Source organism: Pan paniscus, chromosome 10, assembly GCF_029289425.2.
Source record: "Pan paniscus chromosome 10, NHGRI_mPanPan1-v2.0_pri, whole genome shotgun sequence".
Classification (NCBI taxonomy): Eukaryota; Metazoa; Chordata; class Mammalia; order Primates; family Hominidae; genus Pan; species Pan paniscus.
Genome location: NC_073259.2, coordinates 65319099 through 65336433, shown reverse-complemented (window position 1 = coordinate 65336433; position 17335 = coordinate 65319099). Strand labels below are relative to the sequence as shown.

Here is a 17335-nt window from a genome sequence, read left to right as displayed (position 1 = left end):
TGTGCCAACATGCCCAGCTAATTTTTGTATTTTTAGCGGAGACGGGGTTTCACCATGTTGGCCAGGCTGGTCTGGAACTCCTGAGCTCAGGTGATCCGCCCACCTCAGCCTCCCAAAGTGCTGGGATTACAGACGTGAGTCACCGCGCCCGGCCCAGCTCCTGCAATTTTCAACCTCAGTGTTTCCAATGAAATAAGTTCTGTCACCTCTGAGCCTTTGTCCATGAAGTTTTCTCCCAACTTTCATTCACCTTTCAGATAGATTAGAGGCCACTGCTTCCAGAAAGTGTTCTAGGACTCTTTCAAATCTAAGTTAGCTACCCATCCTGTACGCCTCAATTATAGTATCTATCACAGAGTATTATAGTTACTTATCTCCATTTTCTATAAAATCTCCTCTAGAAGGGCCAGTATCTTGTCTGTCAGCCATCTTACTGGCAAAGTCTACTATAGCACCTGCCCCCCTCTTTTTTTTTTTGAGACGGAGTCTCACTCTGTCGTCCAGGCTGGAATGCAGTGGCACAATCTTGGCTCACTGCAAGCTCTGCCTCCCGGGTTCACGCCATTCTCCTGCCTCAGCCTCCCGAGTAGCTGGGACTACAGGCACCCGCCAGGCTAATTTTTTGTATTTTTAGTAGAGACATGGTTTCACTGTGTTAGCCAGGATGGTCTCGATCTCCTGACCTCGTGATCCTCTCTGGCCTCGGCCTCCCAAAGTGCTGGGATTACAGGCGTGAACCACCATGCCTGGCCATCATCTGCCCCTTGTATAAATACAATTAAGTAAACAGAGATGCAGTCTAACATGTAGGTTTACAGATGTTCATCACAGCATATAGATATGTAATAACAAACTGTATTTCCTTTATTCCAAGACTCACATTTTGGCTTTTAAATGTTCCTGAAATTAGGATGCATCTTTCAGTCCCTATGCATGTTTAATATATACTTTTTCCTAAAAGCCTTTGAGTTAATTGCAGATCTTACAACCAACAGTAGAATCAAGTAAATATACTCAAAACAACCGAAATGTTCAACAGTAGAGGGTAGTGAAATCTCATGCAGTCATTAAAAAATTCAAATTTCTAATAATATGAGAATGCTCATGATACAGTAATAAAAAAGGTATAACATTCTATAAACATTTTAATTTTGTTTCAAAAACAAGATGTGTGCACTCCCGTTCTCCTGCTCCCCCAACCTTGCTATGTAAGAGCATAATATCACATTTTAACATTCCATGGTGATGGGATTCTGAGTGGTTAAAAATTAACCCCATCACTTTCTAGTATTCCAGATTTTTTCTTTTTTTGAGACGAAGTCTCACTCTGTCACCCAAGCTGGAGTGCAGTGGCTTCATTTCAGCTCACTGCAACCTCTGCCGCTCAAGTGATTCTCCTGCCTCAGCCTCCCGAGTATCTGGAATTACAGGCTCCAGCCACCGTGCCCGGCTAATTTTTGTATTTTAGTAGAGATGGGGTTCCACCATCTCGGCCAGGCTGGCCTTGAACTCCTAACCTTGTTATCCACCTGCCTTGGCCTCCCAAACTGCTGGGATTACAGGCATGAGGCACTGTGCCTGGCCAATATTCCAGATTTTTAAAGAGCAAATATTGTATCCATCTATTTTTTAAAATTTTCTCAGCTCTTACCTATCATCCTCATGAAATGTATTCATTATCCTAAGAATACTTACTCTTTTTACAATGGTATCAAGGAAGGTAGCCCCTCTCAAAATAGTTTCTTAAGAAGAGGAGTAGGTTTATGGTTTATATCAGGGAAAAATGTGCAAAGATCTAGTTACAGATTTTTGAAGTGGAATCCCTGGAAATGTCTCCAAAGCAAAAGAGCAATGTAAGACTGTAAAAAGGATACAAAAAGAATCGGGGGTGATTGAAAATTATGATCCACAAAAAACACATTAAGATTCTGAAACAGAATATAAACACAACCTGAAGATCTTTAAAGGGGAAGAATAGAATATAAATAACAAACAAAATGTACAAAGACCTGGGTGTAGATCTTTGATATGGAGGCCTTGAAAACAGCCCTGTAGCAAAAAAAGGTCAGTATAACACAAAGTTTGCTCAGGGATTTTAAAAATTAGGGTTAATGGGCAAGGTAGTCCAAATAAATAGTAAAAATATGAAACAGAATATAAATACTAGCTAATGGACTTATATAATAAACGAAAAGGAAGGCACAGAAATATAAATGGCATAAAACTGTGTCCTTGGCAGGCAGAAAAGGATAAAGATTAACTTAAATATAACTAGCTCTTACTATACACTCTGTGGAACAAAATGGCCTACTTAATTTTATTTTCAAAACAGGGAAATGAGCACTGCGCTTAAGCAAATTGCTATGAAGTCCACACATTCCTGGTCTTGTTAAGTAATTAATTTATTCTTTGCATTATTAAACTTTATTTACTAAGCATAATTTTACCAATGATAATCACAATTGCTGAAATACTAAAGACTGCTTATTTTGTTCTGTCTTGTAAACAGCATATGAAGTTCTCTCAACAGTTGATCCACAGGCATGGTTATAAATCCATTTACCCTGCAATTGTTCTGAGATCTTTTCTCTTGACTATATCTAACGTAATGACTGAGGCTTCGTGTGGAAATGGGAAACCATAAAATTATATATAAGGCAAAAGCAAGAAAATAAGGCTATAAGATTTCAAAATTAAACTCCTCCCTCCTAAGCACTCTCTACTTTTCTTTCCTACTTTGTTTTTCTTCATAACTCTTATCATCTGACATGTTACTTGACATATTAGGTTCCTTTTTTTTGTTTACTTGCACTTGGAAGCAGAGATTTTTGTTGTTTTGTTCATTAATAAACTCGTGGTGACTAGGACAGTCCTCACATATAGTAGGAGTTCCATAAATATTTGCCACATGAATGAATGAACAATCTAATGCCATCAAAAGGAAAAAAAAAGCGCCGGGTGCAGTGGCTCACGCCTGTAATCCCAGCACTTTGGGAGGCCGAGGTGGGCGGATAACCTGAGGTCAGGATTTCTAGACCAGCCTAACCAACATAGTAAAACCCTGTCTCTAATAAAAAAATAAAATTAGCCTGGCGTAGTGGCGCATGCCTGTAATCCCAGCTACTCAGGGAGGCTGAGGCAGGAGAATCGCTTGAACCTGGGAGGTGGAGGTTGCGGTGAGCTGAGATCGTACCATTGCACTCTGGCCTGGGCAACAGAGGGAGACTCCGTCTCAAAAAAAAAAAAAAAAGGAAACAAAAACTGTTAAACTAATAGTCTATCCAGATCAAAGTGATTCGAACAATTAGGATACTTCACAAATAAAAGAAAAAATTAATAAACTGATGGCTAATCTGTTCTTATGGAAAATTCTCCTAATTATCATCCACTTCTGAAAAATAGAATATTGTATCTAGTACCATTATCTGGAAAGTTTGAACCCTCACAACCATCAGTATCTATTAGCACATTTTTTTTTTTAAATAAAGATGAGGTCGCACTATGTTGCCTATGCTGGAGGTTATTCACAGACACAATCATTGCACGTCGTGGCTTCCAACTCCTGGCCTCAAGGAATACTTCCTCCTCAGCCTCCCAGTAGGTAGTACTGGGGAGGCCACCAGGCCTCGCATCTTAGCACATTTCTTAAGTTCAGTGTGTATAAAAGCAGGGCCACCCCTTCACTGGAGGGTGAAACCCTGCAAACTAAGGCAAGTACAACAAAAATTTCAGTCATTAGTTATTTGCTTCTGTCTTGTAAGCAGCATATTAAATGCTCTTGAACAATTTTCCTCCCCAAGACTTTGGTATAAACGTGCATTTTCTACAAGAGGAGAAAATTTCATTCTGAATATATAACTTTTCCACATTTCTAGTGAACCATCCTCTAGTACTGCCTTCATTAAAGTTGAGACAGCCTTTTAAATGAAAGGTCAATCAAACGAAGGGTTTTTTGTTTTTTTGAAAGAGGGTCTTTGCAAGGTTGACCAGGCTGGAATGCAGTGATGCGATCACATCATGGCTCACTGCAGCCTAGATCTCTCAGGTTCAAGTGATCCTCCCACCTAAGCCTCACCAGTAGCTGGGACTATAGTTGCATGCCTGACTGCCTCCCAGGCTCCAGTGATTCTCATGCCTCAGCCTCCCAAGTAGCTGGCATTATAGGCATGCACCACCACACCCAGCTAATTTTTGTATTTTTAGTAGAGACGGGGTTTCGCCACATTGGCCAGGCTGGTCTTTAACTCCTGGCCTCAAGTGATACACTTGCTTAGGCCTCCCAAAGTGCTGGGATTACAGGCGTGAGCCACCATGCCTGGCCTAATTAAAAAAAAAAAATTTGTAGGGGCTTGGCCTGGTGGCTCACACCTATAATCCCAGCACTTTGGGAGGCCAAGGAGTTCAGGTTGCTTGAGCCCAGAAGTTCAACACCAGCTTGGGCAATAAGGCAAAATCCTGTCTCTATAAAAAAATACAAAAATTAGCTAGGTGTGGTGGCATGTGCCTTTAGTTCCAGCTACTTGGGAGCCTGGGGAGGTCAAGGCTATAATGAACCATGATCGGGCCACAGCACTCCAGCCTGGGCAACAGAGCAAGACCTTGTCTCAAAAAAAAATATGTATTTTTTTGTAGAGACAGGGTCTTCCTATGTTCCCCAGGCTGGTCTCAAACTCCTGGGCTCAAGTGATCCTTCCTGCCTCGTACTCCTAAAGTGCTGGGATTACAGGCGTGAGCCACCGTGCCTGGCCCAAGTTTTTTTTTGAGACAGGGCCTCGCTGTGTTGCCCAGGCTGGATAATAGTGGTGATCATAGGTCACTGCAACCTCCAACTCCTGGGCTCAAGTGATCCTCCCATCTCAGCCTCCCAAGTAGCTAGGGATACAGGCATGTGCCACCACACCCAGCTCCAAATGAAGTTGTTGTTGTTGCTGTTTTTAATCCACAATTCTTTTTAATACTATTTTATTTTTTAAGACAGGGCCTCTCTGTTTCCCAGGTTGAAGGGCAGTAGTGCAATCACGGCTCACCGTAGCCTCAACCTCCTGGGGCTCAAGTGATTCTCCCACTTCAGTAAATGGGACCACAGGTGCACACCACCATGCCCAGATAATTTTTCTATCTTTTTTGTAGAGACAGGGTTTTGCCACATTGGCTAGGCTGGTCCTGAACTCCTGGGCTCAAGCTATCTGCCTGCCTCGGCCTCCCAAAGTGCTGAGGTTATAGGCGTGAGCCACCATGCCTGGCCACAATTCTTTTACTTTACTGTTTGGTGTTCCTTTTCTAAATATTTAAAAGGATACTAAAACTAAAAATTTTCTTTTCAAAAAATTTTCTCTTTAGCTCTTCAAGAGGGAAGATGGAGCCTAAGAATATATCTTGCTACCCAAAGTACTACCCTGTCTTCTCTGGAACCACTCCTCTTAACAGAACCCAGTTTAAGGCAGAGGTGAGACATCTGAAGGCTCTTTCATCTGGAAGGATCTCATTAGACTGGTGTGACAGGCTGTTGCTAAACTCTCTTATGTTCTCCTAAAAGGCAAGGAAGGATCATTCCCTAGAAGCCTCGAAGGGAGCGTGGCCCTGCCAATTCCTTGATTTCAAATTTCTACCTCCCAAAACTGTGGAAGAATAATTTCTGTTGTTTTAAGCCACTGAGTTTGTGGTTCTTTGTTATAGCAGCCCTAGGAAACTAACACAGATGATAAAGGTCTAACCTTTCTAAATTCCATTAGATAGTATTATCATTATATTTAAATCGCCATTTAAAGTGTGGCTTTTCCAAGTGTACTTTGCTTGAAAAAGAAAAAAAAATCTCTAGCCTTTTTTTTTTTTTTTAAATGATGGATTTAAAGGTCAAGCACTCACAGAAGTGTCAATCCATATTTCAAATGCATTAATGTGGTCATGAAAAAAGTAATCAGATAGATGTTTAATAGTTAAGCATTGTCCATTTGAGTTGCAGAGCACCCCACCCTTCATTCATTCCTTCAACCAACTACTCAAGTGAAGAACATGCTTACTTGTTACTGGTTGGTCCTGTTGCCAAGACATCGGACTGTAACTTTGGAAAGAACCCCTGCTCATATTTGCCTTGACCAATTTTCATATCAAGTAGATGTGGGTGGATTGCAGTGTGATCCATTTTCATCAGTCTCTGCTCAATTGATTGGGCTATAAATTAAATTTATAATAAATTAGAGACATTTCATTGCTAGCCCTTCAAAAATAATGCTTCCTCCACTCATGCACCTACAGAGAACCCAATCACTCTGACACTCTGAAACAGATATCGTGTGTGTGTGTGTGCGCGTGCGCGCACGCGCGCATACATGCATGTTTTGAGACAGAGTTTCACTCTTATTGCCCAGGCTGGAGTGCAATGGCGTGATCTCAGCTCACTGCAATCTCTGCCTCCTGGGTTCAAACGATCCTCCTGCCTCAGCCTCCCAACTAGCTGAGACCGCAGGCATGCACCAGTTCCAGCTAGTTTTGTATTTTTAGTAGAGATGGCGTTTCATCATGTTGCTCAGGCTGGTCTTCAACTCCTGACCTCAGGTGATCCACCCTCCTTGGCCTCCCAAAGTGCTGGGATTATAAGCGTGAGCCACCACGCCCGGTCTTGAAATAGATTTTTACAAGGGCTCTTCAGAAATTAGTATAATGTAAGTATAAAAAGTTAACTTTAAGTAAATATTGGATGATTAATTTTCATGGTATTTTCTGCCTTTGTCAAAATCAGGGCAGCGGGGCTGAAAAGCCTACAATTTTGTATTGAAACAGTTTCTCTTAAGTAAGAAATTCAATATTCTTACACAACAATATGGTTCTAAGTACAACATTAAAGAAAATGATAGCAAATAAAATATTTTTCTTGAGCTGAAATACAAGTTAAAGAGAAGACGCAAGCACAATGGCCTTATTAACTTTACTTCTTTGTACAAAGACCTATTAAATATTCGTGGTTCTCCATCTGTAAAAACAAGGAACGGTGTGAAGTTTATTACCTCACTTTTAGCAGCAGTCACATTCTCATTAGTAGGAGTCATTTTGGAGTGTTTATTAGATCAAGAAGGTAATACAGCAAAAAGTCATATAAGCAGGCATTTAGAAAATGTCCAGAGGATAAGAAACTGGCCTTTTGAAGAATAAAATAGGTGAATGTTAAGATGGGATTACTAAACATTTCTATTTTAAAACCACTAAGAGTCAGGGATGTTGGAAGATGTCTCAAAGTCCCCAGAAACAGTGATCTATTTCTCAGGTAAACAAACAAATAAATAAAACCTGATCTTAAACATTTTAATCAACTGAATTGTCAAGAGAAAATATATTTTAGAAGCAAGACTAGGTCTCTGATCCTCTGCCTAGAGATTACTTAAAAGGGGAGAACAAGCAGTAATGGTAGTTGTGTGATAAACAGAACACACTGTGGGAGCTGCTAATTTTGTGATTTAAGAGAAGAACCAGGTGCCTTTATAAATATTTCATAGAATCAGTTTATGTTGCCCCTTTTCCTTTTTTTTCAGACGGAGTCTAGGCTGGAGTGCAATGGCGCAATCTCAGCTCACTGCAACCTCCACCTCCTGGGTTCAAGCGATTCTCCTGCCTCAGCCTCCCGAGTAGCTGGGATTACAGGCACCCGCCACCATGCCCAGCTAATTTTTGTATTTTTAGTAGAGATGGGGTTTCACCACATTGGCCAGGCTGGTCTCGAACCCCTGACCCCAGATGATCTGCCCTCCTCGGCCTCCCAAAGTGCTGGGATTACAGGCGTTAGCCATTGTGCCTGGCCACAGTGGTATTTTCAAGAGTATTATATAATTTCTGTGATGACAGTGGGAGTACCAAACTCTCTGAGAGGCTGAAAGAAAATCTATTTTAATTGGAAAGACTTTCTGGAAGCACACAATTAAGGTATTGGTGCTTAGTTCCATCTAAAAAATTCCATCAGGAAAGGAGAAATAAAATTTGCGCAACAAGGCATTATGCTATTCACATGGCTATTAAGGCACTGGAAGTCATTTTATTCTCTGAACAAGGATAGACAATTTCATTAATTCTACTTTCTCAATTTCCAAAACCACATAGGTAATTGCCACTTCCTGAAGGGGCTCCAAGGATCTACCCTGATTCGTGGGAATACAACAGGGTGATGTTTCCATGGTTACATAAAAGACATCATTTACATACTTCTCCCTTACATACGCTAAAGCTTCAGCATCATCATTCCTGACTTTGATCTATTTAAGTAAAGTGGGAAAGGCAGGCAAGCAATCAAGAGAGACAGATCAAGGAAGCTCCACATTTGCTGCCTCCTTTTTCTCCAGAGGAAAAGTTGCTGTCAAATAACTCCAACATTTGAAGGGAAAGAAATAAAAGGGAGGGCCGTCAGGTGATAGGTATCTGCTTATCTGGCAAAGAACAGGTTAGGGACCAGGCGTAATTGTATAAAATAAGTGTGGACTAGTACATTTTACATAGTTCTTTCTTGAATGAACAGCTAACATGATGTTAAGGCTTCCTGTGCCAGAAATCAGACCTGGATTCAAACCATGGCTCAATCAATCACTAGCTATGCAACCACCAACCACAGGCAAGTTACTTAACCTCTCAGTTTTCTCAATTGTAAAATGAGGGCAGTAATAAAACAAAATAAAAATAAGTATTCCAGGCCAGACATGATGGCTCATGCCTGTAATCCTAGCATTTTGGGAGGCCAAGGCAGGTGTTTTGTTTGAGCTCAGGAGTTCAAGACCAGCCTGAGCAACATCGTGAATCCCTGTCTCTACCAAAAATACAAAAAATTAGCCAGGCATGGTGGCATGCATCTGTAGTCCCAGCTACTTGGGAGGCTGTGGTGGGAGGATCACTTCAACCCAGGAGGCAGAGGTTGCAGTGAGCCGAGATGGCACCACTGCACTCCAGCCTGAGTGACAGCGAGATTCTGTTTCACAAAAAAAAAGGGTGCTGGGCTCACACCTGTAATCCCAGCACTTTGGGAAACTGAAGCAGGTGGATCACTTAAGCCCAGGAGTTCAAGACCAACCAAGGTAAGATAATAACCTGAGCAACATGGTGAAACCCTGTCTCTACAAAAAATGCAAAAAATTACCCGAGGGTGGTGGCACATGCCTGTAGTACCAGTTCCCCAGGAGGCTGCGGTAGGAACATCACCTAAGCCCAGGAAGTTGAGGCTGCAGTGAGCCATGATGGCACCACTGCACTCCAGCCTAGGCAACAAGTGAGACCCTGTCTCAAAAGAAAAAAAAAAAAATTCATGAACATCTGGCATGATGACTGACATAGTAAATACTCATGTTGGCTATTAATATGATTATTTATTTAATGGACTATATTACACTCCTAGACAAGACTGGCTAAGACTCAGATTTAACTGCTTTCTTTTTATTTTTTTGAGACGGAGTCTTGCTCTGTTGCCCAGGCGGGAGTGCAGTGGTGCCACATTGGCTCACTGCAACCTCCGCTTCCCGGGTTCAAGTGATTCTTCTATGTCAGCCTCCCTAGTAGCTGGGATTACAGGCGCATGACACCACACCTGGCTAATTTTTGTATTTTTAGTAGAGATGGGGTTTCGCCATGTCGGCCAGGCTGGTCTTGAACTCCTGACCTCAAGTGATCCGCTGGCCTTGGCATTCCAAAGTGCTGGGATTAAAGGTGTGAACCATCACGCCCAGCCTGAGTCAGATTTAATTTCAATAAGTGAAGCTATTATAATTAATGGCACTACTAAAGCAAAGATACTGTTTTAGTATGTAAATTAAGCAGAATCTAAGATTTACTGTTTTAAATAAATACTTATCCTTTCTTGGATATAGAGAAGAGGTGAGAAATAAAAATGAAACATAAGGCCAGGCGCAGTGGCCCACGCCTGTAATCCCAGCACTTTGGGAGGCCGAGGTGGGCGGATCATGAGGTCGGGAGACCGAGACCATCCTGGCTAATACAGTGAAACCCCGTCTCTACTGAAAATTCAAAAAATTAGCCGGGTGTGGTGGCGGGCGCCTATAGTCCCAGCTACTCGGGAGGCTGAGGCAGGAGAATGGCGTGAACCCGGGAGGTGTCACTTGCAGTGAGCCAAGATGGCGCCACTGTACTCCAGCCTGGGCGACAGAGTGAGACTCCGCCTCAAAAAAAAAAAAAAGAAAAAGAAAAAGAAAAAGAAACATAAGTAGCAAGACAGAAATTAACATTTTTTCCATTTAGGCAATAAAGAGAATAAAACAAAAGTCAGGCTGGACATGGTGGCTCACACCTGTAATCTCAGCACTTTGGGAGGCTGAGGAGGGCAGATCACCTGAGGTCAGCAGTTCGAGACCAGCCTGGCCAACATGGTGAAATCCCATCTCTATAAAAATACAAAAATTAGTCAGGCGTGATGGTGCGTGCCTGTAATCCCAGCTACTTGGGAGGCAGAGGCAGGAGAAACATTTGAACCCGGGAGGCGGAGGTTGCAGTGAGTCAAGATCGCGCCACTGCACTCTAGGCTGGGTGACAGAGTGAGATCCATCTCAAAAACAAAAACAAAAACAAAAATCATAGCAACCTTCCAGACATACTTGATTCAATTTATTATTGTTTTTCCTCTTCTAAGAGAAGAGGAACGTCAAGTAGGAGTGGGACTCAGAAAGAAAAATTTACAAAGCATTTCGTGATATAGTACCAGGTTAGCCATGAAGTCTAAAACTGAAAATTAATTTTGTTGTACATAAGGCCAACAATTTGTGGGAAAAAAGCGATAATGGATTTTAATTTAATTTAAAAGGCATGGCAAATGTACCTGCTTCTTTTAAAGTGCTGCATTTCTGATATATAGATGTCCGCAAGGTGGGTGCCCTTACATTATACAGCCTTATCTTATCAATCCGAGTGTCAAAGACCCGAAGCAAAGGATCTTTCTCTTCCCACTGAGACATAATTTTATTATCAATAAAGGTGGCAAACATCTGTGTTTCAATGAAGCGTGAAAGAAATGGCAGGTAAGGCTCAGGCTGGTCAGACAGAAAGGAAGCCTGTAATGAGATAATTAGGAAATTATTAGTGCAAAGAGACCATCTCAACACTACATGATAAGCCTGAAAATTATGTTAACTCAGGACATTCCTTTTTTAAATCTTATAAAACTGACACTTGAAATTCAAAAATCCTTAAAAATCCACTTTTCTTTCCATTTTCCTAAATTTAGAGAATGTACGTCACTTAGGTCTTTAGCACTGATCTTACCTTACAAAATTTACATTCTGATCCTTATGACCATTATGTAGCAAAGAGGGCATCAGTAACGAAAGATGGCAGATAAGTTGCTATACAACTGTCAATCATCCACTTCACTTGCAGTTAAAAATTTTTATCCCTTTCCCCAATGAGTTGTAATTTCGTTTTATTTTTTCTTTGAGACGGAGTCTCGCTCTGTCGCCCAGGCTGGAGTGCAGTGGCATGATCTCGGCTCACTGCAAGCTCCCACCTCCCGGGTTCATGCCATTCTCCTGCCTCAGCCTCCTGAGTAGCTGGGACTACGGGCACCTGCCACCACACCCGGCTAATTTTTTTGAATTTTTAGTAGAGACGGGGTTTCACCGTGTTAGCCAAGATGGTCTTGATCTCCTGACCTCATGATCCGCCCGCCTCGGCCTCCCAAAGTGCTGGGATTACAGGCGTGAGCCACCGCGCCCGGCTACAAGTTGTAATTCCTTCTGTTCTCTATTCCTAGCCTATGAAATATACTTTCAAGCCACAAGGTAGTGAGATGATTAACTGATACAATAAACACATCAGCATTAATCTTAAAAAAGACATGGAATTTATGCTTATGGGTGAAGTTCTTTTGTTCTTCTTTAAGTGAATGCTTTTCTAGACTCTTTAACTCTGTGAGAAATCAATAGATGAGTGTTAAGCCAAGGAAAAATTCCTTCCACACCTGTGCTGACACAACAGTCTCAGCCTTAACAACTAAAAAAGGCACTGCCTGGAAGCTGGGCATGGTGGTGGCCACCTACAGTCCCAGCCACTAGGGAGGCTGAAGCCGGAGGATCCTGTGAGCCCAGGAGTTTGAGGCCAGCCTAAAGAAACATAGTGAAACCCCATTTCCAAAAAAACAAACAAAAAAAAACCAAATCATTGCCTGAAAAACCATCAGAAGCAAGCCTTTGGATAACATGTACGATAAGCTGTACACCTTTCCTGTTACTAGCCTGTCTGATGCATGGGATGGTTCAGTACATCGTAATCAGTTCCTAATTAAAAGTGTCATTTTTTTTTCTGTTGTTCTTCTATGCTCATGTGTGTACAGGGATTCTACATTCAATGCAGTACTAAAATCTGGAAGTAAATTTGGAAGTAAATTCCTATTTTGGTTGCTGGGTTGGTTTTTATTTTTGCATGGCAGAAGCCAGAAGGGGAAAGGGGAAAGAGGAAAGAGAAATAAGTTCTGACATAAGGTGACTTTTAAAAATACTCATCAGCTTCTTGCTAGCATATTTACTTTCATTCTGAAATTTAGGAGGTCTTCTTAAAATTTCCTTATAGAAATCCACTTATTCACTTTAAGTAGTTCCATAGTTCAGGTGTATATACATAAATCCAAATAACCACAGAAAGATTCACAGTAGTCTCTAGAAATCAGTTCACCTTCACCAATAAACATCTTACTTTTCATACATCAAATAGCCTTTTATTTTAAAAAGTGGGCCAAAGATCTGGCTTTTGATATTCAGACCCTCATAGACTATAAAATTTTAGGTCAACAAAGATTTGGCTTGTACGACTAGTATGTCCTGCAAATTTTCCTAGTGAAAGGTACTTATAAGCCTTCTGGAATCCAACAGAAAATTTTCATTTCTTTAGGGGTTATGTAAAAAGAATTCCATTTATATAGTTTGAGGCTACATAAAGATTAAGAAGGAAGGAAGTATCAGGGCTTGATTTAGGTAAGAATTTGAATTGTCCCAAGGATAAACCATGGATATACACAGATTAGTTTTTTTTTTTTTTTTTTGAGACAGAGTCTCGCTGTTGCCCAGGCTGGCGTCCAGTGGTGCAATCTCGGCTCACTGCCAAGCTCCACCTCCTGGGTTCACGCCATTCTCCTGCCTCAGCCTCCCAAGTAGCTGGGACTATAGGCGCCTGCCACCACGCCCGGCTAATTTTTTTGTATTTTTAGTAGAGACGAGGTTTCACCATGTTAGCCAGGATGGTCTCGATCTCCTGACCTCGTGATTCGCCCACCTCAGCCTCCCAAAGTGTTGGGATTACAGGCGTGAGCCACTGTGCCCAGCCCACAGATTAGTTCTAAGCTAGATAGGAAAAAGTATGGAAAATGGTTAAGACTAACGAAAAAGGAACCTAAGGGCATACACTTAAAGAAGTGAAGTCTTGTTAATATTAAAGTTTTCTCAAACGTAAGTGCATCAGGATGCTTTTGTAGTTCATAAATGTAATAATCGGCTTTTCATGCTCATGTGTGAGATGTACCTTCCTCAAACTTTGTTACCATGTTAGAACATTACCTGTCTGATGTGGGGAAAAACAAAGAACACCAGAACGTAACTGTTCAACATACAATATCATCCTCCAACAGAAAAAATATCTGATGAAGTAAAAAAATTATCTTTTATTTGTTTTTTTGAGACAGGGTCTCACTCGCTAGCCCAAGCTGAAGTGCAGTGGCATCATCTTGGCTCACTGCAGCCTCAACTTCTGAAGCTCAAGTGATCTCACCTCAGCCTCCAGAGTCACTGGGACCAGAGGAGCACACCACCATGCCCGGCTAATTTTAAAATTTTTTGTAGAGATGAGATCTCACTATGTTGCCTAGGCTGGTCTCACACTCCTGGCCTCAAATGATCCTCCAGCCTCAACCTCCTAGTGTTGGGATTACAAGTGTGAGCCACCATGCCCAGCCACTTGTACCTTTACGAAAATTTTTCATTATTTCCAAAAATTCTCCAATATTGTAGATTAGCCTCTTGGAATGTATCAGCCCCTTTAGAAGGCCTTTCATGACCCAAAGAGGCCACTTAGTGAAACCCATGATACATTCTAATAGCAGTATTATACCTCAGCAATCACAGCAGTAAAGAACTAAACTGTACCCTGGTGACCTAATAGAGTTACTATACAACCCTAAGTGCATCTGTCTGAAAAATAAAATCTGGGAGATAGGTGAAAAAAAACTGGCAGAAGAATCCAGTACCCCTTAGAAATCACAGGACAAGGAAAGCTGGTATATTTTCTGACTTCCCTTTCCAAAATCTTTGGAATTGTTTTACACTTACAGCCATAAAACTTAATTTAGTCACTCTTTTTCTCCTTTGATCTTAAAATGAGATAGAGAAATTTGGCTTCTGAAACCAAACTGTTAACTTTACATGGACAAGTTGTGACTTCCTGATAGGATAAAGACTAAATAAATGATTTCTAGACTAAATAAATAGATTTCTTCAAAAAGGAGTAGGCTTATCTAACCATACTTGATCATAAAGTAAGAGTAAATAAAACTGTTATAAGGTTAAACAGTATTAACAGATTTGGAAAACCTGCAAAATGTAAGAGTTTCTATAATTTATTTATTTATTTATTTATTTTTGAGATGGAGTCTCTCTCTGTTGCCCAGGCCGGAGTACAGTGGCGCTATCTTGGCTCACTGCAACCTCTGCCTCCCAGGTTCAAGCGATTCTCCTGCCTCAGCCTCCTGAGTAGCTGGGACTACAGGTGTGCGCCACCACGCCCGGCTAATTTTTTGTATTTTTCGTAGAGACGGGGTTTCACCATATTGGCCAGGCTGGTCTCAAACTCCTGACCTCGTGATCCGTCCGCCTCGGCCTCCCAAAGTTCTGGGATTACAGGCATGAGCCACTGTGCCCGGCCTGAGTTTCTATAATTTAAGCATCTTTAAGGTAAAGAAAAATTGAAAATGAGATTACAGGCAATTTAACACACAATTTAATGACCAGTTCAATGAGCTGGTTTATTTGCTTGTAAAATTATTTTATCTAATGTAAAAATACTTGGTAAAGTTCTTAATGGGCTGGAAGACAAAAAGTCTGCATTTAAAAAAGGTTAACAAAATCAATAATATATGGGTAAGCATAGGCACAGAAGAATAAAAAATTTAAAAATGTTAAAATCAATAATAAAGCCACTAATAACCACAAAAGGAAAACTATGGTTCTTTTTACTTTGTCAAAGTTCTGCATCTGTTCCCGGTTGGTCAGCCAGGATTCCATGTCCTGGGCAGTCTGAATGACAAATGCTTCGTAATCTGCAAACATCTGTGTAAAACGGTTAGCAAAGACCTCTCGGAGCTGTACATTGAGCTGGTAGTCCCTTAGTTCTGCCTCTTCACAATGCAGTTTTAAATCCTTGTCTTTTTCACCCAGAGAAGCAGAGAGGTCCATTTTTTCCACAGCCACACCAGTACGCTTGGCCAGAGCCTGCAAGCGGGCTATGGTTTCATTGCCCTTCAGTAACTCATACATGCTGATGTTATTAGTACAGACATTGCCGTTCTTTTTGTCATTGACCAAGTCTTTCAGAACCATATTCTTCAGTTTGCTGGTACTCTCACTGCAATGTAGGCTGCCCTCAGGAGGGATCCCAAATTGAACAAGAACCTCAGAGAGTTCTTGGATAAAATCCACTTTATTGGGGAACTGTGGAAATTCTTCAGGCAACTCAATAAAATGGTTGTCAACGTCCACAAAACACAAATTAGCCTGAAAGAGAAAAATGAAATACAAAGGTTTAAAATAAAGGAACTGTATGTGCTAACATATTATATTCTTGCCAGCCAGCCACAGTGGCTCACACATAATCCCAGCACTTTGGGAGGCCAAAGCAAAAGGATCGCTTGAGCCCAGGGGTTCGAGACAAGACTGGGAAACACGGCAAGATTCTGTTTCTACAAAAAGAAAAAAAAATTCTTGCCAACTATTACAAACAAAAGCATAGATTATGGTGCCTTTTATGTTAATCTTTGCAAGGTTTAGAATTTCTTATTCTTTAAAAATAACCTCTTTTTCCATCATTTTCCCCTATGTGAGTTTTTTATACCATACTTAATATATATGAATAATTTTCTCTGGGTCTCAGCAATATATTATAATCTGAATATGATTTTCTAACAATTGGCATCCATTTAGGCATTCCTATGTGGGTAAGCGTGCCCAGACTCATAAGACCTTACAAATACATGATATTAGGTAAAATGCTCACTGTATGCACTTGAACTTTCTTTGCCACTCCACTGCTCTAACATCTGTAATGTAGAATTGACAATAATCACCAAAAACCAGCAGCTGTAGTATCTCCCAATAGGATGAAACTGGCAAAATCAATCCAATTCACAGATAATCCACAAATTTTAACTTTACTCAAAATTCACTAAACCTCCTAGAGCAAAACCATTTCAGAAGTCATTATACCTAATGCAGGAGGCAGAGAGAGGTGGTAGAGGCAAGTGCATATGTAACTATGCACTTGATTAACCTTTGAATAATTAAGAGTTCACGCAAGATATTTTTGAGTTGAGTAGAAGAGGTGACAGAAATCAGAAGAAATGTTTGAGTTTGTTTACACTCTACATTTGGAATTTATTTTGAATAAATATTTTAAATATTTTTCAAGTAGATATAGAAAATTCAAGAGGCCAAGCATATGTATAAAATTCTGATTATCCCTCAGGTATCTGTAGTAGACTCCAAACAGTATTTAACCTCTACTGTCCATACTCTCTTAATCAGGACAAGGTTGTTAGTTAAAAAGAAGGTTGTGCTTCTAGATTGAGGGGTGGAGTGCCAAAAGTGTAGCCCATCACATAAAAATAATATTGATTACATCAATGGTTGAACATAAGACATGGGGTGGAAGTTAATAAACAAAATAGGAAGCTTCACTATGTGTTTCTCCCTGGCTCCCCCACCCCCAGGCACCAAGGGGAAAATTCACACTGCTCTCTGATCCTAGATGGCAAAGTAAGGGGAAAGGGGAAAGCAACCAGTCGGGTCTTTGTTTTTCTCTTTTGATCCTTGCTCTTCATGTTAGATACCAATTAGCAAGCAGCATAGTGAAACTCTAAATTAAGCTCAATAAAAACTCAAAATGAGGCCTAGCATGGTGCCTCATGCCTGTAATTCCAGCACTTTGGGAGGCTGAGGCGGGAGGATGACTTGAGGTCAGGAGTTCAAGACCAGTCTGGCCAACATGGTGAAACTCTGTCTCTACTAAAAATATAAAAATTAGCTGGGCATGGTGGCATGCACCTGTAATCCCAGCTACTCGGGAGGCTGAGGCAGGATAATCACTTGACCTCAGGAGGCAG

The 17335-nt window shown here is 41.0% G+C and overlaps 1 protein-coding gene and 1 non-coding gene across 9 annotated transcripts in view; one reads left to right on the top strand and one right to left on the bottom strand.

Moving 5' to 3' along the window:
- The window catches only part of DENND5B (DENN domain containing 5B), a 210924-nt gene that overhangs the window by 54351 nt on the left and 139238 nt on the right, over positions 1-17335 (bottom strand). For all 8 annotated transcript variants that reach the window (XM_034936073.3, XM_008966315.5, XM_003813735.6 and 5 more), the window contains 3 exons: positions 15195-15731; positions 10799-11030; positions 6021-6171 (listed from right to left, as the gene is read on the bottom strand). In XM_034936073.3, the coding sequence (XP_034791964.1) occupies positions 6021-6171; positions 10799-11030; positions 15195-15731 (920 nt within the window). The remainder of the gene's footprint in view (positions 1-6020; positions 6172-10798; positions 11031-15194; positions 15732-17335) is intronic.
- LOC112436831 (small nucleolar RNA U13) lies at positions 13430-13533 on the top strand. Its single transcript, XR_003025516.1, has one exon. It is a non-coding gene; the product is annotated as a small nucleolar RNA U13 (small nucleolar RNA).